Source organism: Anser cygnoides, chromosome 26 (genome assembly GCF_040182565.1).
Source record: "Anser cygnoides isolate HZ-2024a breed goose chromosome 26, Taihu_goose_T2T_genome, whole genome shotgun sequence".
NCBI lineage: Eukaryota > Metazoa > Chordata > Aves > Anseriformes > Anatidae > Anser > Anser cygnoides.
In genome coordinates this window covers 746560-769925 of record NC_089898.1, presented here as the reverse complement: position 1 = coordinate 769925, position 23366 = coordinate 746560, and the positions used below count along the sequence as shown (strand labels likewise).

General features: G+C 65.9%; 1 protein-coding gene across 7 annotated transcripts in view; it reads right to left on the bottom strand.

Moving 5' to 3' along the window:
• Positions 1-22875, bottom strand: part of FGFR1 (fibroblast growth factor receptor 1) — a 28681-nt gene extending 5806 nt beyond the window's left edge. For 2 of the 7 annotated variants that reach the window (XM_066983507.1, XM_066983509.1), the window contains exons 1-8: positions 22625-22759; positions 16799-17010; positions 5471-5734; positions 4445-4528; positions 3843-4018; positions 2400-2523; positions 1477-1667; positions 11-155 (exon numbers count right to left, since the gene is read on the bottom strand). In XM_066983507.1, the coding sequence (XP_066839608.1) occupies positions 11-155; positions 1477-1667; positions 2400-2523; positions 3843-4018; positions 4445-4528; positions 5471-5734; positions 16799-16889 (1075 nt within the window). In that variant the 5' untranslated portion in view covers positions 16890-17010; positions 22625-22759. Of the gene's footprint in view, positions 1-10; positions 156-714; positions 866-1476; positions 1668-2399; positions 2524-3842; positions 4019-4444; positions 4529-5470; positions 5735-16798; positions 17011-20705; positions 20847-22624 lie in introns of those variants that run through there. The other 5 variants (XM_066983510.1, XM_066983508.1, XM_048047381.2 and 2 more) reach the window with 5 other exon arrangements.
• Between the last annotated feature and the right edge of the window lie 491 nt (positions 22876-23366).

The window sequence follows — 23366 nt, the reverse complement described above, 5'->3', positions numbered from 1 at the left end:
GAGTATATACCTTCGAGAACTGTCAACCATGCAGAGTGATGGGAGATCCCAATAGAATTACCCGCCAAACATGTATACTCCCCAGCATCCTCAAAAGAGACATTCCTTAAGTGAAGGACTTCCATTTCTTTGTCTGTCGTGTTAACGCCAGCCGTCTAGAAGGAAAAATGGAAGCAAAAAACGGAGAAGCAAACGACATGAGATCTTCTGGGAAGCGGGCCAGAGAGGAGGGAGCACAGGCTCATTTGCCAGACCCCCGGGAGCAGACAGAGACCACTGCAGACCTGTTAAAGAGACCCTCAGGATGACCACTCATCCAGCGGCCCTAAGGAGATGCCGGTTAAAAACCCTTCACCAAACTGAGTGTCCTGCCCATCTGAACATGCTGGCAATGGGCTACATGGAAAAATAGACCTCAGGGAGAGCCGGCCGGCTGAGTGTCAGGACGTGGGGGGCACGAGGACGGAGACAGGAGGGAGGGCAGGGACAGCAGCACAGACCCGGCACGGCTCCAGTGGCTGCGCAGTGGGGTGGGAAGCACATGGCGGGGGGGGGGGGGGAGGACAGCACAAAACCTAGCCAGCCTCGCTGGGTATTTTTCCATGGCTTTTTGCACCAGAAATACAGCAGAAACAAGAGAGCCCAGAGTTTTGTTCTCCACCGCTGGGGACGGACTGTCCAAGGAAGCATCCCACTGGGCGTCCTTCCGATTACCTTTTGCCAGAGGTCTGGTGACAGTGAGCCACGCAGACTGGTTGGCCTCGCCAATATAATTGGAAACCTTACAAACATACTCCCCGCTCTCCGCCTCTGTCACATTATACAGGGTCAGCACCTCCGCATCAGAGCTATTAATTCCCGAGTGCTGGAACAGACCAACAACAGAGGAGTCACATTGACGGCGTCAAAACTCGCGGCGCCCGGAGCATCGGCGCCCGCTCCGCCAGCACGGCGAGCCGGGGGCTGCCCCCAGCCGGCACCGCCGCGGGCGGCAGGGCTGGGGGGCACGGCGAGCCGGGCAGGGGGGGCAGCGGGCGAGGGACCGCAGCGCTGCTCCCTGCTGCATCGCCTCCAGGGGCACGAGCAGGGACAGCCATGCGCCCCGGGGTCCGGGGCGTGGATGGGGACAGGCGAGCACCCCGGGGTGCCGAGCGGCTGGTGCACGGAGGGCGCTGCTCCTGCTTGGATGGAGCAGGGCGCAGCCGTCCGCCCCCGTGCTGGCTCCCAGGGCCCCCCCAGCCCCACGGCGTGCACCTTTGGGGCACCACAAGGATTAACGCGCCCCCTGCGCGCTGCCCTCCCTGCTCCCTGCCCACCTCCCACCCCCGGAGCGCAGCACGCAGGGCTGGGGGTGGCCCTGGGGCTCCGGCGGCCTCGGTGCCACCTGGTGGGGTCCCCGGCTCTGTGGGACCCCGGCTGTGCCCGGCGGGGACCCCGCAGGGAGCTGGGCTGGGGCAGCCCTGCGTGCGGCTTTACCTTCAGGATCTGCACGTAGGGCAAGTTGTCGGGGCCGATCTTGCTGCCGTTCACCTCGATGTGCTTCAGCCACTGGATGTGGGGCTGGGGGTCGCTGTAGACCTTGCAGACAAACTCCACGTTGCTGCCCAGGGCCACCGTCTTGTTGGCAGGGAGCCCTGCCTGCAGGATGGGCCGGTGCGGGGAGCGCTCTGCAGGGGCCGGAGGGACGGGGCCGCCTTACCACGGGGCACCCCGCAGCCCCCCGCACGGGGACCCCCGCTCGGGGGGGGGCTGTGACTCCCCTGTCCCCAGGGGTCTCCTCCCGCAGCCCCAGGGCGCGGGGACGGGTGACATCCCGGTAGGTGACACCCCGGTGCGGGGACTTGGCTACCTATTGGGGGGTCAGAGGTCAAACAAACCTAACGAGGGCCCCGGCCGTTAACAAAGCGGCTGCCACTGTGGTGAGTCAGCATTAACAAACCCCTTTGTTCACCTCGCTGACTGTTCCCTTCAGTTTGCTCAGTGTAATCAAATTAAATCACATTTTTAATGGTTCATTTACTGGCATTTAGAGCAGCTCCACATGTGGAACTGCTCAGACCAGCCTTCCCAGCTGGGAATTATGGCTAATAAGGCGATTAGAAAAAGTTTCTGTCTGCTCTATGAAATTATTTCCACCACAATTAAAAGCCCCCAGAACGGTTCGGGGTGACCCTTCCGCCTCGCCTGTTCTGCACCGGGGGGCACCCAGCGCGTCCCCTCCCCGTGTCCCCGTCCCGTGCTGGGGACAGGCGGCTGGGGTGGGCGCAGCACCCACCCGGCTCGGGGAAGATGAGCAAGGGGCGGGCGTGGGGCTGGGGCCGGTTCGGGAGCAGCACCTGGACCAGCACAGCCCAGCAGCAGCAGCCGGGCCTGCGTTGCCCCCCCAGCGCCATCCTCACCCACGACATCCAGCTGGTAGGTGTGGTTGATGCTCCCGTATTTGTTCTCCACGATGCACGTGTAGTTGCCCTTATCGGACGGCACCACCGAGTCCATGATGATGCTCCAGGTCGCGTAGCGGACCTGGGGGCGGGGGGGGGGGGGGGGCACGTTAGGTGCGAGGCGCCGGGCGTGCGTGTCAGAGCCGGCCCAGCCCCCCGGCCCCCGCCTCGCCGGCACGACATAAATCTGGGTTCGAGGTCACCTTTCCCCTCTGCTACAGAGGGGCCGTAATTGCTCCCAGCTGCCCCGGGACAGCCTCGCCACGGAGCCGAGCAGCAGATGCTGTGAGCTGCGCGCGCCGGGCTCGCCGGGCGCAGGGACGCCCGCCCCGAGGGAACAGAGCGGCATTGTTCTGCCCCCCGGGGGGACACCGCGCCGGGTCAGCGGGCAGGGCGCAGTGCATCCCGGGGCGGCCTGGGTGCTGCTGACCGAGCGTTTTTCCTCCCGGCCCGTCCGGGCGCTCAGCTGGGTCCCCGGGTGGCTCAGCCGGGCTGCGAGCGCTCCCGGGTCCCCCCTGGCCGTGGGGCGCAGGGATCGGCCTCCTGCACCCATCCCCTGCAGCTCCCGGGCTCCGGCTGCTTCTGCTGCACACGGGGCTGCCGCATTCCTCCCCCCGAGCTGGGACCTGGTGATGCCCACAGCCCAGCACTTCGGCCCCAGCAGCCATCCCGGGCGCCGTGCCGCCACCTTCCAGCTGAGCTGCTTCGCACAGACGGGGACGCACTGCCCCGGGGTGCAGCGCTGAGCCCCGCATCCCAAACGCTGAGCCCCTGCACCCCCCCACTTCTCCCATTTCCCCTCCCCAGCCCCATGGGAAGCTGCCTTCACGGGCTGTGCCTGGCGCCCCGAGCTGCAGCCCAGCTCCAAAACCAAACGGAGCAACCAGAGGCTTCCAGAGCAGCAGCCCCCGTGGAATATTGAAGGGATGAAGAGAGGGGATGGTGCCCCCCGGCAGGGCAGCTGTGGGGTGCCGGGGCTGGAGGCGGCCCTGGATGCTGGAGGAGCACCCGGGATGCTGGAGGAGCATCCCAGGGCGGACGCTCCGCGGGGGGATTAGCGAGGCCGGCCAAGGCTGGCTGGTTTCATCCTTCCCCCTCCCCCAAAGGTTGAGGCTGGTGCAAACATGACCCAGAAGCAGGTCACTGCCGTGGGTCTATTTTGCAACAGGAATGTCAGGGGGCCCATCTGCCCCTCTGGAGGCCCGGGGCTGTGCGAACAGGCGGCTCGGTGCCTCTTAAGCCGCAGAGCCCATTCATTTTCCCCCTCCTCCCCGCGCCGCCCCAGAGCGAGCCCCCAGCTCGGCCCCTCGAGGTGCTCACGGAGCCCGGACCCATCAGGATGGAGCCCGCGCAGCTGCACAAGCACCCACGTGTGGGTGCTGCCCCAGCCCGCACCCGTACCTTGTATCCCCCAATGCGGTGGTCGGGCTTGAACTCCTTGCCGTTCTTCAGCCAGCGCAGCGTTGGGTTGGGCGTCCCGCCCGACGGGCACTTGAATTTCACCGTTTTGGCGGCGGGGACCGCGTGGAGCTTCTTCTCCATCTTCTCGGGATAGGTCCAGTAGGGAGCTACGGCCTCTGGGGAGCCAGAGCGGTGGGCTCAGCGCGGCGGGCGCAGGGCACCGGGCAAACGGCGGGGGTTTGGGCACTGGGAGGGCCAGCGTTCGCTCGTGGTTCAATGCTGGGGATGCCCGGGGCAGGACGGGGGCGAGGCGCACGCCCAGCCCGGCCGCAGCAGCAGCCTCCCCATCACAACCCAGTGCTGCTGTGCCCCGGGGCAGCCGGGGCTGCTCCCCCATCGAGCCCTCGCTGACACCAGGTGCCCTGGGCTGGAGCAGGGCCCTGCCCACCCTCTCCTGCCCACCCTCTCCTGCCCACCCTCTCCTCGGTCCCTGCGTGATGCCCACGTGTATGCCCGGCTTCCCCTCACTCCCACCCCAACAGCCAGGACAGAGAGGAGGAAGGGCAAAGGAGCATTGGGGCAAACCCATCCGGCAAACGTACGGTTCGGCTTGGTGTTATCCGCCTCCTTCTCCTCTGAGGAGGAATCGTCTTCGTCGTCATCATCCTCTGCAGAGGGGAGCGCGTCTGCAAGAGAAGAGACGCCCAGCTGAGTGCCCGCCCGCGGACCTGCCCTTCCTCCTGCACGGGGCCCGACACCTGGGCAGCACCGAGGCACGGCGGGGAGGTGCGAGGCTCCTGGGTGGATGCTGTGCACCCGCTGGCACAGCCAGCAGGGCCCCAGCTAGCACTGCCCGCTGTCCAAGCGCAATTTGCCCCCAGAGGCTGATTTTGGGGTCCGGATGGCAGCGCCCCATGCTGCGCCTCCAGGCACCGCGCCTTGCCCGTGCCTGGCGACACCAATCCATCCAGGGGGCAGCTGAGCCCCCAGGGCTCAGCCGACACCTCCCGACCCGCAGCATTCACCTCCACCATCGTGCCTCAACAACACCAAAGCGAACCTCGGCCTGAGCCCAGCGCGTGCTCGTTGTGGCGGTCGGATGTGCAGCCCTGCCAGCCCATGCAGACGCACACACGTGTTCCCACGCATGCACCCCGTGGGCTCGCAGGGGCAGCGAGGGCGTCGGATACCATCCGTGCTCCCCACTGGGAGCCTCAGCCTCCCCCTGCCCCGCGGGGCCGGCAGGAACACCCGGCGGTGCCTGCCCTTCCGCAGAGGTCTCTGTGCACCACGGTCCTTGCCAGCCTGTGCCCCGCGTGGACCCAGCGGGCGCGACAACCCCGGCTGCCCTCCAGGCACGGCAGAGAGCCCTCGCACCAAGCCGGCGGCTCCCCCAGGCACCCCGCAGCGCGGGTCCCACCTCCGCAGCCGGGCTCTGTGGCCGTGCCACGCGTGGGGAGCACGGTGCTTCCACGGGCAGTGCGGGGCCGGGACCCTCGGCCAGCGCCCGGAGTCGCTGCGCTGCCGCCGAACAAACCTGCGCGTGGCGGCGGGCATGCAAACGCGTGCGCACGGGCACTCCGCTCCTCGCTCCGCCTGGGCTGCCCCTTCCCTGCGCCGCTACGAACCTGAGACGTTCACGGAGAAGTAGGTGGTCTCGCTCCCCGAGGGGCTGTTGGTCATGCAGGCATAGAGCCCCGAGTCCTCGGGCACAGCGTCCCTGACCTCTACCTCCTCCCCGGTAATGCGTGTCCGGTTGTTCTCGGCCAGCTGGACGCCGTCTCGCACCCAGTTGATGCTCTGGACGTCATCCCGCAGCCGGCAGCGCAGCTGGAGGAGGTCCCCGGGGTGGGCCGAGTAGGACTCCACTTCGATTTTCGCTTTGGGCAGAACTGGAGGAGTTAGGGGAGGGAGAGAGAGAAGGGAAAAAAAAGAAGGAGAAAAGAACTAGAGACAAAAGGACACCAAGCTGCTGAGGGGCTGTGTTAATCAGGCAACATGCGCTGCTGGGACGTGCCGGGGGCCCTGCGGCCGGCTGTCCCCGAGCGCGGCCACGCAGCCCGCGGGGCGCAGGGGAAGCAGAGGCAGAGGCTGAAAGCGGCCGAAGCAGCACCAAGCGCCTGGCCCCACGGCACGGCGAGGCAGCAGCCGGGGAGCTGAAAACCACCAAGTGCCCTCGGTCTCTGCCTGGCCCGGTCCCTCGCAGAGGGAGTGTGCTGTGGCAGGGATTTAAAATGGGGGAGAAATGGGCAACCCGAGACGAGCCCTGCTGAGCTCTGCAGTGGCTCTGCCCCGCTGCAGCGCACAGGTCCCGGGGTGCCCCCTGCCCAGGAGCGGTCTCAGCCAGCGAAGCGGGCCCCGGGGTCCCCATGCTGCAGGGAGCCCCGCTCCGGTCAGAGCGCCTCGGGGAAGGGCAGAAGGCCGGGTCAATTAGGGGGGGCAGCAGGCGGGGTGCGAGGCTTGGCAAGAGCGGCAGCACTGGGAAAACTCAGTCCGGGGGAGCTCCGGCCAAGCAGGGCCGGCAGGGCGCTCCTCGCTTGCAGCCACCCTGAGATGTTCATGCGAGCAGCACAAAGACCCTGTCCGTCCATCCTGGTGCTACGCGGGCTGCTCCCTCCTGGTCCCTGGTGTCGCAGACGGGGCCGTATCCCCCAGTGCTGCCCTCGCCCGGCAGTGCCGGTGCACAAAGCTGTTGGTCCCCGGGTCCTGGGCTCGGCGCAGATGTCCGGGTTTCAAACAATCTCTTCCAGTTTCGTGGCCCAAGGACGGGCTCAGCCAGGTGCAGCTCTGGCTTCCCTTCCAGTGCCAGCACCACAGGTTTTCTTGCAGATCTCCGTCACCATCTCCGCAGGCGCTGAGGGTCCCCGTGAGGGTGCAGGGCGGGTGCAGCCGCGTTCCTACAGCATCTTCCTGGTCCTCGCTGCTCTCTGGGCAGTGGCCGGCCAGCTGCAGGCTGGCTGAGAGCAACAGCCATCCCCTTCCGCTCGCTCCAGCTCAGCACAGAGCCTTTTCACGAGGCAGCCCCAAAGCAAATCCTCGGGAACATTTTCTGCATGTGCCAAGGTTCGGAACGGCTTCCAGAGGTCCCTTCCAACTGTGACCGCTCATTGATCCCGGGATTCCCTCGCAAGAGCCCTCGGGACTGCCCGGCTGCCAGCACCCCGGCAGAAGCACGTGCCAAACCTTCCTGGGCAAGCCCAGCAGGTGCCCATCGCCCGGACCGGGAGGCTCCGCTCCCCCCTGCTGCTGGAAAGGAGAGCTCGGGCTTCCAGCGACTCGTTCACCGAGCCATGCTCCGCGCTCTGCCTTCTGGCCACTTCTGTCCTCGCACATCCGAGAGGCTTCAGGGGAAAACCATCTAGGAACAGCTTGAGAGCTTCTCTCTTTTGCTTAACGCCTAAACGAAAACAGCTTGCTGGGGAAGAGTTCAGCGCTTTCCTCGACTGCGAGAGGACCAAAAGCCAGGCTCCCGATCTAGCAGCGAGGTTACGCAGCGCTGCGGCGTGGAAGATGGAGGCTGGCGGAGTCCCGTAGCTGCTGGGGGACGAGCCTTGCTTTCGCAACCGTTTTCCCTGTGTTTTCCTCCCGCAGCCACACAGGACGGGCACTCCTAGCAGCTCTGATTTGTGTTTCAAAGGATTAGTCACAGGCAGCACCCAACGCACACAATGCAGCAGCTCTGTCCCGTCTGTCGGAGCGGCACGGCACAACAACACCGCATCCTCCTGCCCGTCCCGCCCGCCTCTCAAACACGGCAAGGTCAGCCAGCGAAAAACAGCCACGAAAACCCAAAAGAAAACCGGGCGCAGCAGCCGGAGCTGTCTGTCCCTTGTTTCATGCCCTCCAGCACCTGCTTTGGGCTCGGGTCTGAACTCCTGCAGCCCCCAAACACCTCCCAGCTGGACCCACACAGAGGCTCAGGGGGAGAAAAGCTCTTTGGAGGCGGGGAGAGCTTGGAGACCCCCACCTGCTGCTGGGGCTCGGGGGGCAGAGCCCAGGCTCACGGGGGTGCTGCCCACACCGGTGTGCCTTTCAGTTGGTGCCCCCAGCCCGGCCCCGCGAGCCCGGGGCTGCTTTGCACCAGCAGCGTGACCGGGGAGGCGCAGGGGCGTGATGGACGGGGCGCTCCCCTGACGGAGAGGGGAGGCGGAGGGCCAGGCAGGATCCTGCCCTTCGGTAACCCAAAGCACATCTCTGGCACTCGGGGATAAGGCGGAAAACGCGGCATGGTGGGAACGGCCTGAAAACGAATTCACAGGCTAATGAGCATGTCCAGGTTAGCTCCCCCCCGGGCGGCAGCGGCACAATGCGGCTGCCGGGGCGGCCCTGGCAGGCGGACAGCGCCGCGGCCCGCTGGGACGGCCCGGCTGGCACCACCGCAGCCGATGTGCGCCGTGCCCGGGCAGCCCCTGCGGAAACACGGGCACGCTCCGGGCAGCGCGGTGCCCCCGGCCGCACAGCGCCCGCGGCGGGGACGGGCTTGCCCCCACGTATGGTAATTAGGGTGAGCCCGTTTGATCGCTGGACTCCATCGGCCTGAAACGTCTCTTTCATACGCTCTGCTTTCCTGTAACTTAAACCAAGCCAGCAGGTGCAGCTCCTCCGGAGGGCAGCCGGCTGCTCCGAGCGGGGTGCTAGCAAGCGCGAGGCAGGCCCCGCTAGCGAAAGCTTAATCGGCCGGACAAACGGTTGGCTCTGCTCGGGCCTGGCCCGTCCCGTTACTGCTTGGCAGGGAAGCCAAGCGCAGGGAGCAGAGCACGGCGCTGCTCGCCCGGCCCTCACGGGGTGCACGGGGGGTGCTGCTCCTGCTGGGGGCTCCGTGCCTGCCCCCAGCTGCAGCAGGGGGGGGCTCCGGCTCCCTCCACCCCCCTTGTCTGCCAGCTGCTCTGCACGGGGAGGAGAAACAGCCACCCAAAACATAAATAAGGCGTAAGGGAACACATGCAGCCTCCCCGCAAAGGTTCCCTGCTGCTCCCTGCGGCCCCAGGGCCCCGGGTACCCGTGTGCCTGCCACCCCAGCACTGCTTTGCCCCTCTCCCAGCCTGAGCCTTCCCAAAGCGCCCAGCCCCACGTGGCTGTGGCCCCCTTGCAGGCAGCACTGCAGGAAAGAGGAGGAATTTGGGTCCCCGGGGACACCGGGGAACCCCCAGAACAACTCCAGGAGAGGCATTCTCTGCAGGGCTGAGGATGGGGCCTTCAGCTGAGAGATTCTGGTTGTGTTTTTTCTTTTTTTTTTTTTTGCTGTGGGTTTTAAGGCAAAGCCGCCAGCTCCAGCATCACTGCACAGGCCTGGAGAAGCCAGCACAACGCACGTTAAATCTGGCACATTTGAGCTATCCGCCGTGCCCTTTTCAACCTGAATTCTTCAGCCTGGGGAGGAATCCTGAGCTTCCCGCTGCAGAGGGGGGCTGGTGGAGCCCCGTCCCGCCCCGTCCCGTCCCGTCCCACAGGGGAAGGGAGCGCCCACAGCCCGTGGGGGGGCCCCCACGTCCCACGCAAGGAGGGGCGACCCCGGCCCCGGAGGAACGCGCCTTCGCCTTGAAACGGGCCCGAGAAGTGGATGCGCGACGTAACGAACGGCAGGGCCGCCGGCAGCCGTTTCATTGCCTTATTCCAGCTTCGAAACGGAACCGAGCGCGGAGTTCAGCGCGGCGAGCGCGAGCCAGATGGAGAGTGTCAGCGGGTTCCTGGAACTGCCACCGCTCCCCCAGGCATGGCCCCTGCCGGGGCCGGGGACGGCCGGGGCAGCAGGCCGGGGCCGCCGGGGTGGCGCAGATTAACCTTTCCCCCTGCTCCCAGCGCGGCCCGGCCGCTCGCCCGCCCGCCTTCCTTCCCCCTCGAAAGGATTTTGCATGCAAATGGCCCCGCGCCAGAGCCCGGCCGCCAGAATGCAGAAGTTCTGCATTCAGCCCTGACAAAACAGCGCGAACCGCTGTGTTTGCCAGAGCGAGCGCAATAAAGCGGCCAACAAAGCGGCGCAGGAACAATCCGGGCTGAATGGCCGCGAGCAGCGGGTCCGGCCGCCGGTTGCCCTGGAAACCCCACCAGGGCTCACTGAAGGTATTTCCTGAAGAAAAAGCACACACATGCCCCACAGCTCTGCTAATCCCAACAGGAAGCGCTTACCGGGACGTGGGGATTGGCTTCTTTCTTATTTAAAAAGTGCCTCTCCCTGCTCGCCCCCGCAGCTGCCCCTGGGCGCGCACGGAGGTGGCCAAGCGGCCCCGCGGCATCCCCCGGGCTGGGGGTCCCGTCACCCCTGCCCAGGGGGTCCCGCCACCGCTGCCCGGTGAGCAGGGAGACGCCGCAGGGCACACGTAGAAACACGACCGGTTCCTTCCCTCGGCCCTTGCCCCGTGCCCTCTCCCACCCGGCTCTCCAGCAGCAGAGGCACATCGCCGCGCAGCCCCGGGCACGCTGCTCGGCCGAGCCAGGAGTGAGGTGCAGCAGCGTGAGGTGCAGCAGTGTGAGGTGCAGCAGTGAGGTGCAGCAGTGAGGTGCAGCAGTGAGATGCAGCAGTGTGAGGTGCAGCAGGGTGAGGTGCAGCAGTGAGGTGCAGCAGTGTGAGGTGCAGCAGCAGTGAGGTGCAGCAGTGAGGTGCAGCAGTGTGAGGTGCAGCAGTGAGGTGCAGCAGTGTGAGGTGCAGCAGTGTGAGGTGCAGCAGTGAGGTGCAGCAGTGAGGTGCAGCAGTGAGATGCAGCAGTGTGAGGTGCAGCAGTGTGAGGTGCAGCAGTGAGGTGCAGCAGTGAGGTGCAGCAGTGAGATGCAGCAGTGTGAGGTGCAGCAGGGTGAGGTGCAGCAGTGAGATGCAGCAGTGTGAGGTGCAGCAGGGTGAGGTGCAGCAGTGTGAGATACAGCAGTGTGAGGTGCAGCAGTGAGGTGCAGCAGTGAGGTGCAGCAGTGTGAGGTGCAGCAGTGTGAGGTGCAGCAGTGAGGTGCAGCAGTGTGAGGTGCAGCAGCGTGAGGTGCAGCAGTGTGAGGTGCAGCAGTGAGGTGCAGCAGTGAGATGCAGCAGTGAGATGCAGCAGTGTGAGGTGCAGCAGTGTGAGGTGCAGCAGTGTGAGCAGTGCAGCAGTGTGAGCAGTGCAGCAGTGTGAGGTGCAGCAGTGAGGTGCAGCAGTGAGATGCAGCAGTGAGATGCAGCAGTGTGAGGTGCAGCAGTGTGAGGTGCAGCAGTGTGAGGTGCAGCAGTGTGAGGTGCAGCAGTGTGAGGTGCAGCAGTGAGGTGCAGCAGTGAGATGCAGCAGTGAGGTGCAGCAGTGTGAGGTGCAGCAGCGTGAGATGCAGCAGTGTGAGGTGCAGCAGTGTGAGGTGCAGCAGTGAGGTGCAGCAGTGTGAGGTGCAGCAGTGAGGTGCAGCAGTGTGAGGTGCAGCAGTGAGGTGCAGCAGTGTGAGGTGCAGCAGTGAGGTGCAGCAGTGTGAGGTGCAGCAGTGAGGTGCAGCAGTGAGGTGCAGCAGCGTGAGGTGCAGCAGTGAGGTACAGCAGTGAGGTGCAGCAGTGAGATGCAGCAGTGAGGTGCAGCAGTGAGGTGCAGCAGTGAGGTGCAGCAGTGAGGTGCAGCAGTGAGGTGTGAGCAGTGAGGTGCAGCAGTGTGGTGCAGCAGTGAGATGCAGCAGTGTGAGGTGCAGCAGTGTGAGGTGCAGCAGTGTGAGGTGCAGCAGTGTGGTGCAGCAGTGTGAGGTGCAGCAGCGTGAGGTGCAGCAGTGTGAGGTGCAGCAGTGTGAGCAGTGCAGCAGTGAGGTGCAGCAGTGCAGCAGTGTGCAGCAGTGCAGCAGTGAGATGCAGCAGTGTGAGGTGCAGCAGTGTGAGGTGCAGCAGTGTGAGGTGCAGCAGTGTGAGGTGCAGCAGTGTGAGGTGCAGCAGCGTGAGGTGCAGCAGTGTGAGGTGCAGCAGTGAGGTGCAGCAGTGTGAGGTGCAGCAGTGAGGTGCAGCAGTGTGAGGTGCAGCAGTGAGGTGCAGCAGTGTGAGGTGCAGCAGTGAGGTGCAGCAGTGTGAGGTGCAGCAGTGAGGTGCAGCAGTGAGGTGCAGCAGCGTGAGGTGCAGCAGTGAGGTACAGCAGTGAGGTGCAGCAGTGAGATGCAGCAGTGAGGTGCAGCAGTGAGGTGCAGCAGTGAGGTGCAGCAGTGTGAGGTGCAGCAGTGTGAGGTGTAGCAGTGAGGTGCAGCAGCGTGAGGTGCAGCAGTGTGAGGTGCAGCAGTGAGGTGCAGCAGTGTGGTGCAGCAGTGAGATGCAGCAGTGTGAGGTGCAGCAGTGTGAGGTGCAGCAGTGCAGCAGTGTGAGGTGCAGCAGTGTGAGGTGCAGCAGTGTGAGGTGCAGCAGTGTGAGATGAGCAGTGCAGCAGCGTGAGGTGCAGCAGCGTGAGGTGCAGCAGCGTGAGCAGTGCAGCAGCGTGAGGTGCAGCAGCGTGAGGTGCAGCAGTGAGATGCAGCAGTGTGAGGTGCAGCAGTGTGAGGTGTAGCAGTGAGGTGCAGCAGTGAGGTGCAGCAGTGAGGTGCAGCAGGGTGAGGTGCAGCAGTGAGGTGCAACAGCGTGAGGTGCAGCAGTGAGGTGCAACAGCGTGAGGTGCAGCAGTGAGGTGCAGCAGTGAGGTGCAGCAGTGAGGTGCAGCAGTGAGGTGCAGCAGTGAGGTGCAGCAGTGAGATGCAGCAGTGTGAGGTGCAGCAGTGAGGTGCAGCAGTGAGGTGCAGCAGTGTGAGGTGCAGCAGTGTGAGGTGCAGCAGTGTGAGATGCAGCAGCGTGAGGTGCAGCAGTGTGAGGTGCAGCAGTGTGAGGTGCAGCAGTGAGGTGCAGCAGTGAGGTGCAGCAGCGTGAGGTGCAGCAGCGTGAGGTGCAGCAGTGAGGTGCAGCAGTGTGAGGTGCAGCAGTGTGAGGTGCAGCAGTGAGGTGCAGCAGTGAGGTGCAGCAGTGAGGTGCAGCAGTGCAGCAGTGAGGTGAGGTGCAGCAGTGAGGTGCAGCAGTGAGGTGCAGCAGTGAGGTGCAGCAGTGTGAGGTGCAGCAGTGAGGTGCAGCAGTGAGGTGCAGCAGTGTGAGGTGCAGCAGCGTGAGGTGCAGCAGTGAGGTGCAGCAGTGAGGTGCAGCAGTGAGGTGCAGCAGTGTGAGGTGCAGCAGTGAGGTGCAGCAGTGAGGTGCAGCAGTGAGGTGCAGCAGTGTGAGGTGCAGCAGTGTGAGGTGCAGCAGTGAGGTGCAGCAGTGTGAGGTGCAGCAGTGTGAGGTGCAGCAGTGAGGTGCAGCAGTGAGGTGCAGCAGCGTGAGGTGCAGCAGTGTGAGGTGCAGCAGTGAGGTGCAGCAGTGAGGTGCAGCAGTGTGAGGTGCAGCAGTGAGGTGCAGCAGTGAGGTGCAGCAGTGAGGTGCAGCAGTGAGGTGCAGCAGTGAGGTGCAGCAGTGAGGTGCAGCAGTGTGAGCATGAGGTGCAGCAGTGAGGTGCAGGTGCAGCAGTGAGGTGCAGCAGTGAGGTGCAGCAGCATGAGGTGCAGCAGTGTTTCAGTACCAGGCACACCAGCAGCTTGCGAGGCCACCGGGGTGGATGCTCACCTGCCCCCTGTGACACCCCAGGAGCCAAGGAGCCTGCGGGGTGGCAGCTCGGGGCAGCCGGGGGTCCCGCACATCCCCGGGGACCCACACACGTGCCCGTGGCTTTCTGCAGTAAGCAAGCGGTTTGCCGGGGCCCCTGCTCGCTGCCCAGAGGGAGCTAACGCCGTGGGGACCCCGCTCCTCTCCCCCGGAGCTGCAGGAGGGGATGCGGCAGCGCCTCGTGCACCCTGGGCACGGCGCGATCCCACGGGGGCAGCGGCCAGCCCCACGCACATGGGGCAAGGCACAGGGCAGCTCCGCAGCCTGGGCTGCGGCCGAGCGCCGCTGCCTTTCCCAAAGACTCATATTTCTTTCTTTTTTTTTTCCCTCCTCAATTAAGGGCTGGAGTGACAGCATCCGAGTGGAAAGGCGGGAGGCGGGGAACAATGCCTGCTCGACAGGCTGGGAGGGGAAGGGAGCAGCGTGATGCCCCAGCGGACACGGCGGTGCCCCGGGGACAGAGTGGCTGCAGCAATGGGGGGCCGGGGCAGACGGACCCCCCCCCAGCCAGTGGGCTCACTGGTGCAGGTGGGGGCTGCTGGCCACCCCCCCAAGCTCCAGAATCGATCCTGGGCTGCCACCATCAGCAGAAGTGCAGGAGGTTTCTGAGCCTTCGCAGCTCTGTCCCTTTGGGTCCGGAGCAAGCCCCCCGGGGACGAGGCGGCCACAACAAAGCCCTGTGACCTGGGAGCAGGGCCCCCGCGGCCTGGGGGATAAGCCCGCAGCCAGCTGGGCCAGCGTCTGCGCCGGGAAATGGGGCAGAGCCCAGCACCGCGGCCCCAGGGGACCGGGGAGGGGGCTCGGAGCCGCTGGGGAGCTGCAGCCCCCGGCTCTGCCCCTGCCCACGGGGCTCCCCTTCACCACACCTTGCCCCCGATCGCCCTTCCCCAGGGGGGGACGCGTCCCCCCAAAGGCATCTGCTGCAGCGGGGCAGCCTCCAGGGATCGGAGCACCCCAAAACGTGCTGCTCCCCAAACGGGGCCCAGCAGCACCCGGCTCCCCGCGGAAACCTGCTCGGGTGCTTCATGCCGCTGGCATCCCCTGCACGCAGGGATGAGGCAGACCCGGAGCAGTGGAAAAGCCCCGACAGCGGAGAGGACAATAGCAGACAAGGAGAGAGGGGAAAAAAAATCCCCTCTGCAATTTTCTGCAGGTTTCTGTTTAACCTGAAGACAAAGACTGGCTTTGTGAGGGAGGGAGACGGAGGTTGCTCATGGAAATTTCTTGGCTTTTTCCCTTAACTTTCTTTTTTTTTTTTTTCCACCTCCAAATTTAGGTAACTATAAAATGCAGTAAGTGCCCATTAATATTTTATTTGCTGCAGATTTTTCAATCACAGGAGCAAGTCCCCGACAAAGGCAGGGTTTCCAAGCCCCCTCCCCAGGCCACGAGGAGGAGGCGGGCCGGCGGTTTGAAATCCTCCTTTGCAGCTAAGGCAGGGGCCGCTCGCCCTGCGCGAGCGAGCGTGGGGGATTACTCGCTCCCCGGGAAGGGAGCTTAGCCGCCTCAAAACCAGGAGTAAACTGAAACCCCATAAACATCTAGAACAAAGTCCGGAAAAGCTGCTGCCTCCGCCACGGAGGGGACGGGAGCGCGGCCGCAGCCGCCCGCCGGGCGATGCTCGTGCGGGCGATGCGGGGAAGGACGGTGCGCCAGCCCCGGGGTGGGATGCAGGTGCCCCACACACAGCCCCCACGGGACCCCAAACCCCCCAGGGCCGGATCCGGAGCCTGCCCTCGCAGGTGAAGCTCCGGGTGCTGCCGCGGGTCCTGGCCCGGGCCCGGCCTTTTCCCTCCCGGCCCGGTGCGGAGGCGCGCGCCACGCCGGGAACATTTCGTTCCCAGCAGCCGGCTCCGGAGCCAAAGGGGCCGGACTCTGCCCCAGCCGGGCTCCTGCTGTGGCACTAATTGGGCCGCCCTGGTGGGAGCCGTGTCGGGGAGCGCTTCCAGAGTTATTGTTAGCCCTGCCATGGGGCTGGCGAGGGCCCAGCTCCCTCCTCTCATCCACCACCAGCACCAGCGGCCTGACGCTGCTCCCTCCAGGGCTCCCCAGGGCTCCCCAAACCCAGCTCGGCTCACACCAGCCTTCAGCCCGAGCACCCGGGCAGCTTTCCCCGGGTGGCAGCAGGGTGAGCAGAGCGCAGCACCTCCACGAGCCCAGGGAGCTGCTGTGCACCCGCACAGCACCGAGCCCGGGTGCGCCATCGCCGCCCTCCCAGGGCCATCGTTCCCCCAGGCGCTGCCACGAAACCTCTTCCAGGAGAAGCAACCTCCCGAGAAAAACATGTTTACTGCTGTCAACCGCGTTATTTACAGAAACAGGCAGTGAACGTGCCAGTGGAAAAGTCTCGGGGAAGGTCGCTTGTGAGCGATGCTCTGCCCAGGCACTGCTCGGGAGTGGCAGCAGCCTGCAGCTCCCCGGGGACGCGCACAGCTCCAGATATCGCAGCGGCCGCATCCGTCATGGGGTCCTGCTGCCCCCGGACACTGCATGCCCCGCAGTCAGCTCAGGGACCCCAGCCGAAGCGGGGTTTGCTCGCTGGTGTGCCTGCTGCCATGGGGTACACGCTCCTGTCTCAGGTCCTGAGCCACCAAGAGCCCCCAGGCACGGGGAGCGCCACTGTTCCCTGGGCAGCCCCACGTCCGTCCACATTTTGGGGTTTTGGTGGGAGGAGGAGGGAAGGAGGAGCGAGCCTTAAAAAGTAAAGTCGTACCCCACAGCCCAGACATTCTCGGGTAATTAAAACCAAAAGGCAGCCAGTCAGAAGTCCCGGGCGGCGGTGGCTGGTCTGTTTATTCTCTGCCTCACCAAGCGAAGGCCGTGCTTTGAAATGCTATAGCGTCCTCCCTGCGCGGGGCCGGCCCTCTCTGGGGCCCGGTGACCCACGGAGCCCCATCCACCGCGTCTCAAGGTGCCACCAGGGTCCGGAGCCTTGCGGGGCCGTCGGAGCGAGTTCCTGCGGCCCTTGGCCCCAACCCCGGTGCTTTTGGAGAAGGCAGCCCGAACTCCCAGCCTCTGCCAGGTCTTTAGGGGCTGTATCCTCCTCCAAACCGTTGTTTGGTTTCGCCACCATTTCGCTCCTGGTTCACACCACCCACAGGCGACGCTGGAAGCGTGCACGCGCTTTTCATGCCCGTGCAACTCGCTCTTCGCAGACGACGCTCGCCGCGTCCCTCCTGGCACCAGCCCGTGGCCCCAGGGCACCCGGCAGCCGCACGCGGCAGCGGTCGTGCCCTCGCACACGCTGCGGCTCCGCGGGCAACAGCCCCGCGCTGGACCTCAGCCCAGCCTCTGCCTCTTTTGCAAGGCGGGAGAGATAGCGGTATCTTATCGCCCCAAGAGGAACACAAAGAACGAGCCGGCGCGGCGGCTGCGCTCGCCTTACCTTGGTCGGGCAGGGTGGGGGCCGGCCTGGCAGCAGACAGCGCGGCTGTGACCAGCACAGCCCAAAGGATGAGGCACCTCCAGGTAAACATCCCACTGCTGCGGCTACTGCTCGGCGACTGGGCTCCGCAGCTCCCACTCCATGGGGGCCCCGGGTGGGTCGGCCGGCGGGGGCACTGGGGGGGTCTCCGCCGGGCCGTCGGCCGCTGCGAGCTGCGGAGGAGGAAAGCAGAGTCAGGACAGGGCGCACAGCAGCCCCACGCCCCGCAGCCCCTTCCCCTTCGCGCCCCTTTGGCAGCAGAGGGGAGCCCCCACCAACAGCCCCGCGGCGCAGGCATGGTGGTGCCCCATGGGCACCGCGCTGGGACGTGCTCGCCACGGCAAGTGACACACTTCGTGTCCCCAGCCCAGCGGGAGGCACCTTCAGAGCCACCCCGACCCGCACGGACCTCCCGCAGCCTCCAGCAACCCAGCGCTCAGATCGGCAGGGTGAGGTTTTTCTGAAAAAAACAACCAAAAAAACGAACAGGCCGATGCGCTGAGAGCAAAATTGCTGGCAAAGCAGAACCGAGTAAAGCAGAATTTCCCAGAATGGTGGGAGAAATTGTCAAATGCTGTTTAAAAGAGGGGAGGTTTCTGCTCGACTCCCTTCCTTCTCCTTCACATAGTTGGCACCAAAAAAGCAAGTCTAATACAGATCGAAATGTTGTAAAATTTTTGCAACAACAACAGAAAAATCTCCCTTTATTCTAGCCAGATCTTCAGGACTTGGCAGAAGCCTTTTAGTTTTCTCTAACTCTGCCCATATGCAAAACGGAGAAGTCTCAAGATCCAAAAGTCCTGTGGGACCAGAGAGGTGTTCCCATTGGGCTCTGGAAGCCAGGCCACTTCCCTCCCGCACACACATGCCTGCAGGCATGACGTTTGCAAATGCCCGCCTGCCTCTCTTCCTTGTTTTCACTGCATCTTCTGCTACAAACATCCCAGGCAGCTCCCAGACCGCGCCGAGCCCAGGACACAGCCCCGGGGACGCAGCAGGTGCCGGTGTGGTTAATCCAAGCCGGGTGCTCCTGAAGCCGTTTCGGGATGTCAGGGCTGCAGGGAGGCGAGGCAGATTGCGCCCAAATGGCAGGGGTCTCGCTGCAGACCTCCTGCTGGGCAAGTCCCCCATGCCCGGACCAAAATACGGCGTTATCTGTGTCACCACGCACCCTCGGCACGGCAGATCCTGCCGCAACCCCCAGCCCCTCCATCTCCCACGGGATCTGTAGTGCACACAGAGCTCCCTCCGCTGAGGAACCTTTCCGGGTGGCTGCTGTGCCGGAGCCGAAGGGATGTGGCCTCCATCTGTGCCCCTCCAGCCCTCCGTCCTTCCCGCTGGCGGGGCCGAGCCTCCCTCAGCCACGTGGGAAGAAGCACGAGCAAACCCTGCTCGGGGCGGGCAGCTGGAGCCAGAGCCCGGACGCCCTCGGCTGTCCCCAGCCAGCCGCTTGCTTCCCCAGGGAGCCGCGCGCGAAGCACCGCGCTCCGTCCTCCACAACATCTGCGACATCGCAAAGCCTCCGACTGAGGTCCTGACACCAGCAGCCATTAATTGTTCCCCCGGGCTTTACCGCAGGGCTCGCGCACGAGCTCCCTGCCCCGTTAATTGCATAACCCCAGCCCGGCTGCGCTGGCCGGGGTGGTGGCGGCGGGCGCTCCGGGAGCAGGCGCATGGGGACGGCACCGGGCCCCGCATCTGGGCCACCGCTCCCCTTTCCCAAAGCATCGCCTCTCCCAGGGGGCAGGCAGGGCAGCTGCCCCTGCCGTCCCTGAAGGACCCACGTTTAACACTGGGTGCTGCCTGGGGGGCTCGCACAGAGCTCCAGCAGGTTTGGGGGCTCCAGTTGCCCCTTCCCCACCAGCGCTGGAGCGTTTGGGACCCCAAATATCGACACGAGGCCGGGCAGGGAAAAGCAGCACCCAGCAAACACCGGCATTATCTCCGAGCCCCAGCGCTCCCAGGCGCCAGGCAGCGCACTTCAGAGCAGTGATTGAATGTTAGCAATTTATCAGGGTTTGGAAGGGGGAGGTGGAAAAAAAAAGTCTGTCGGTATTTCTGGAAATTATTTTCTGTCTCTAAGCGGTTTTGTTTATCGACAGCACATGCTCCCCGGAACATGCCCTAATGCGGAGCGTCTGCGTGGGCCCCCGGGCGGCTCCGTGCCGAGGGGCGGGCGGGGGGCGCGCTGCACCTCGGCGAGCGGCAGTTCCTGACAAGTGAGTCAGTGCTGGCTCGGCGCGCAGCAAAGCCCTTCCTTCGCCAGATCCACCTCGGAGCGGGCCCGGCCGGCTGATTCAGGGGCTCGACAGCAGCCTCTTTCCACTGCTCGCGGGTCTCTCAGCGGCGACGAGCTGCCCCCACGGCGGGGAGAGTCACGGGGGGGGAAAGGGGAGGGAGCCGCGTGCCAGGACGCGGGGAGCGGGGGCTCAGCTCGGTGCTCAGCTCCCAGCACAGGCAGGCGGCAGCTACGGCCCCGCTGGAAAGCAGAGGGGCAGGACGGGGACCTGCCCTGCACGTGGGGACGAAGCGGGGGCTCCCCCAGCTTCCCCTCGGCTGCAGCCCGGGGACACTGGTGTGCAGCGAGGAGCTGCTGCCGGTGGAAGGGGCAGCCGGGGGCCCTCTGCAAGGAGCTGGGGTAGCAGGAGAGGGCTCCTACCTGCGCAGACAAAGGCATGGCTCTGCTCCGCTCAGCTTTTATATGAATCCCAACAGGAAATCGCTTGCTCTGAAGGGCTGCAGCCCAGGCAGGGAGGGTCTCTGGCTCCTTCCAGGCACAAGCCTCAGAGAGCATCTTCCCCGCTCCCGCACGGCCCCAGCACGCTGCAATTTGCTGCCTGGGGTGGATTCAAACAACTAAAAATGGAAGCAGCGAGAGGAACCAGGGCTAAGTGCCCCTTAGAGACCTGCCTGCCGAGGCTGCAATTATAGCTGGCCATTACACCCACGGAGCTATTTAGGAGCGCCGGCAGGAACACCCCCGTGCCCGCCTACCCCGCGCCCCAGCCCAGCCTTTGCACACCCGCGTGCCCCCGAGGAGCAGCCCCGTGCAACCTGTCGCTTGTGCTGCCCTCGGCACGACCGGGGGCCGGACTTTCGCCCTCTGCTCTCCCACGCCGTGAGTCAGGGCTGAGCTGTCGGCACACACGCAGCACAAGCAGGGCCCTTCCCCTCCCCGTCAGCGCCTCCGATGAGCGTTTCTGAGCTGAGTGTGGCGGGGAAGCCCCTTCCCGGCTCGTGGCTCATCCCTGGGAACGCATCCAAGGTGCCAGAAGCAGGAGCGTGGCCGCTCGGCTGGGGCGCCCTGGGCTGGGAGCGGGGGCTGGGGGCACCCAACCCTCCCCGAGCTCGCCCCCCAGGAGCAGGCTGCATGTGCCCGGCCGTGAAGAAGAGAGACGGATATTTTTCTCCGAGCCCCAACACAAGCAGCCCCTCCGAGCTCCCTTGGGACAGAAGGGCACGGCAAAGGCAAAGCTCTCGGGGGACGCGGAGAACCTTCCCCTCACCCAGCACTCCTTGCCCCGGCCTCAGGTCGGGAACCAAGTATTTGCTGAAATAAAAAGCAAACACAACTGCAAATGTAACTACAGGGAAAAACTGTAATGCTTAAAGCAGACGCATGCTTGGAAAAATAAATATCCAACTGTGCAGCACACATACAGCGTTAACCCTTCCCAGCCATACGCGTTACAGCCTGCTGCAAGCTACCAGGAGTGTCTCCAGCGCCGAGTTCACCGCACACTGTGTGTGGTGTGAGCAGGGGTCTGGCGCATGGGGCAGGAAGGACGGGGAAATGCCCAGCCTCACCCCCAGGTCTCTGTAAAACCAGTTCAGGTTTAGAAGCATCCCCAAATCCAGGGCCCCATACCTCAGGGCTCAGTTTTCAGATCTGCAGAGCATCCATCGGCACCCAAAAACCTCCCCAGGCTGGTCCCGCTGACTGCTCTGCCGAGGAGCGCTCCAGGATGAGGACACCAGGACGCAGCCACAGCCTCTGGAAGAGGCAGAGGCCGGTTATCCAGCCGGAGAGGCGGCTGGAGCTTGGATGGGGCTTCCCTGCACTCAGCTCCTCCCAGGAAAGCTGCTGGGAGCGGAAGGACACGCACTTCTCCGGCAAACGTATCCCCTACTGTTCACATTTGCCTTCATCCCCAGAAGCAGGAGGTCCCCGACGGGGAGAAAGCCAAATTGTGGGACGAGCATCTGCGATCCAGCCCAGGCCTGGAGAGCACAGCACCAGGGTGAAATCAGCTGGGGCTGGAGGCAAAGCAGCTCCCAGTCCAGTTTACATTTTCAGGCAGATAAATAAACAGGGAGCTCCAGTTTGCCCCTGCAAGCGACCTGGGCTCCTGCCCAGCACAGCTGCAGCAGCCAGGTGCCTCGCACACAGCGAAGCCCCGCGCCCGGCGCTGCTCCTGCCCTCAGCCTGCCGGGGCAGGGACTGTGCTCATTTGTTTTAATCCCCTCTAAGCAACACAAGAAGGCAACAGTGCACGCCAGCCACCGCAGAGATTAGGGGAGGAAGTGCTCCCGTGCGGGGAAAATGGCTGCTAGCCAGAGAGGTGCATGGGGTCCGCGCCCCTGCTCCTGCAGCACCCCCGGGCTGCGCAGGGTCGCTGCTGCCCGCAGGGAGCTGGGTGGCACCCCGAGACCTCCGGGGAGAGCAAACCGCTGCCGCTGCCTGCTCACGGCTGGACACGAATCCCAATTCCACTCCGTCTGGGACCCCGACAAACCAGCAACCTCCGAATCCGCCTGTTTTATTAACGCAAGCAGTTTTATTAACGGGCGAGCCGTGCCGTGAAGGTTTAAACATTCACCGCAAGGCAGCCGCGGCGGCCAGCCGCAGCACGCGAGGCAGCGCGCAGTTACCCAACGACCCGGCGCAGGGGGGAAATCGCGAGGCGGCTTCAGCGCTTCTCGGTGGAACCTGAACGCGTTAGGAACGGGCCCGCAGCCCCCGGCCCCGCTGCCCACGCCCGTGGGCCGGCCGGCTGCCCTCGCCAGGCAGCGCCAGCCCCATCCAGCGCCGGCTGCGCTCGGCAGGCTGCGGACACCCAGCAGGTAACGGCACCGCCACGCCGTGCTCCCCGAGCCTCCGCCACGCACCGCCGGGAGCGATCCCCTGGCAGGGAGTTTGGGTGGAGGGCGAGGCGAGCCCCCCACCTCCGAGCCGCCCAGCTCCCCTCGAGCGGCTCCCCAACACCGGAGGCGACACAAAGCCCAAGCCGGACTTTGGAGCACGTCGGGGCGCAGCTCCTGCCGAACCGCCCCGACACCTCGCGCCCCAGACGAAACAAAACCCGGCTCCTCTCCCACCTCTCCCACCCCCTCCCGGGGGCCGCCGGGCTCCCGCTCGCGAACTTTTGGCGCACGGGGCCCGCGCAGCGCCGCCGAGCCCGGCGCGGAGCCTGCGGGGCGCGGGGGGGGGGGGGGTCCCGGCGCCCAGCTCCGGCCCCAGCGGCGGGCGCCGAGCGGCGGCGAAGCGGAGCCCCCCCCGCGCACGGGCACCGCACCCGCCAGCAAGAGCTCGGCCGGCGCTCGCCGAGCCCCGGCCGCCGCCAGGCCGGGCCCGCGGTGCCCGCACGCCGCAGCCCCCCCCGGTGCCCCGAGCCGGGAGCCCCGTCGAGCCGCCCGGCGGCGGGCGAGGAGCGCGGCGGAGGGGCCGCGGTCCCGATCGGCCCCCCCCCCCCCCCCCCCCGGGGCACAAAGCGAGCTCCCGCCGCCCCGCTCCCCCCTCCCGCCCCCGCCGCGGTGCCGGTGCCGGTGCGCGCCCCCGCTACTCACCGGAGCCCCTCGGGGCGGCGGCGGCGGCGCGGTGCCCGCCGCTCCCGGGAACAATGGACGGGAGCCCCGGCCGGGGCGAGAGGCGCAGCCCCGCCGCCGCCGCGCTCACAGCGGCCGCCCCATGGCGGGGCCGGCCCCGAGGTGGCGGCGGGAGGCGCTCCCGGGAGCCGCGGCCGCCCCGACGGCCGCCACTGGCGCTGCGCTGCCGCTGCCGCCGCGTCCCCGCCGCGCGCCCGCCGCCGCCGGACTGAGCCGCTCCCGCGGCACCCCGCCGCCTGCCCCCGGCTCCTCCCCCGCCTTCCTCGCAGCCCTCCTCCTCCTCCTCAGCGGCCTGATGGGGCTTGTAGTCGCCGCCGGGCCGCCCCCTCGGCGCCCCCCGGGCCGCGCTCCCCCCCCCCCTCCGGGGCAGCCCCCGGGGCAGCCACCCCCCGGCCGCCGGGGGAGGCCCCGCGCCGGCAGCGGTGCGGTTGCGGCGGGGGCGGCGGCCGGGCCGAGCGGCGCCGCCGCGTTTGAACCGATCGCCGGGCGTCCGCCCCCGGCGGCAGCCGTGCGGAGGGCGCTGTGCCGAGCCCCGGTGCCCTTCCAGGCTGACTTCCAGGAGGTGCGGACGGGGGGAGGGAGGGGAAGGCGACGTGCCCGCCGGGACGCTCCCCCGGCGAACCGAGCACGGGAGAGTTTAGCCGAGAGCAGGGAGCGCGGGGACAGCAGAGCCACCCCGGACTTTGTGCCAGACTCGTTGGTG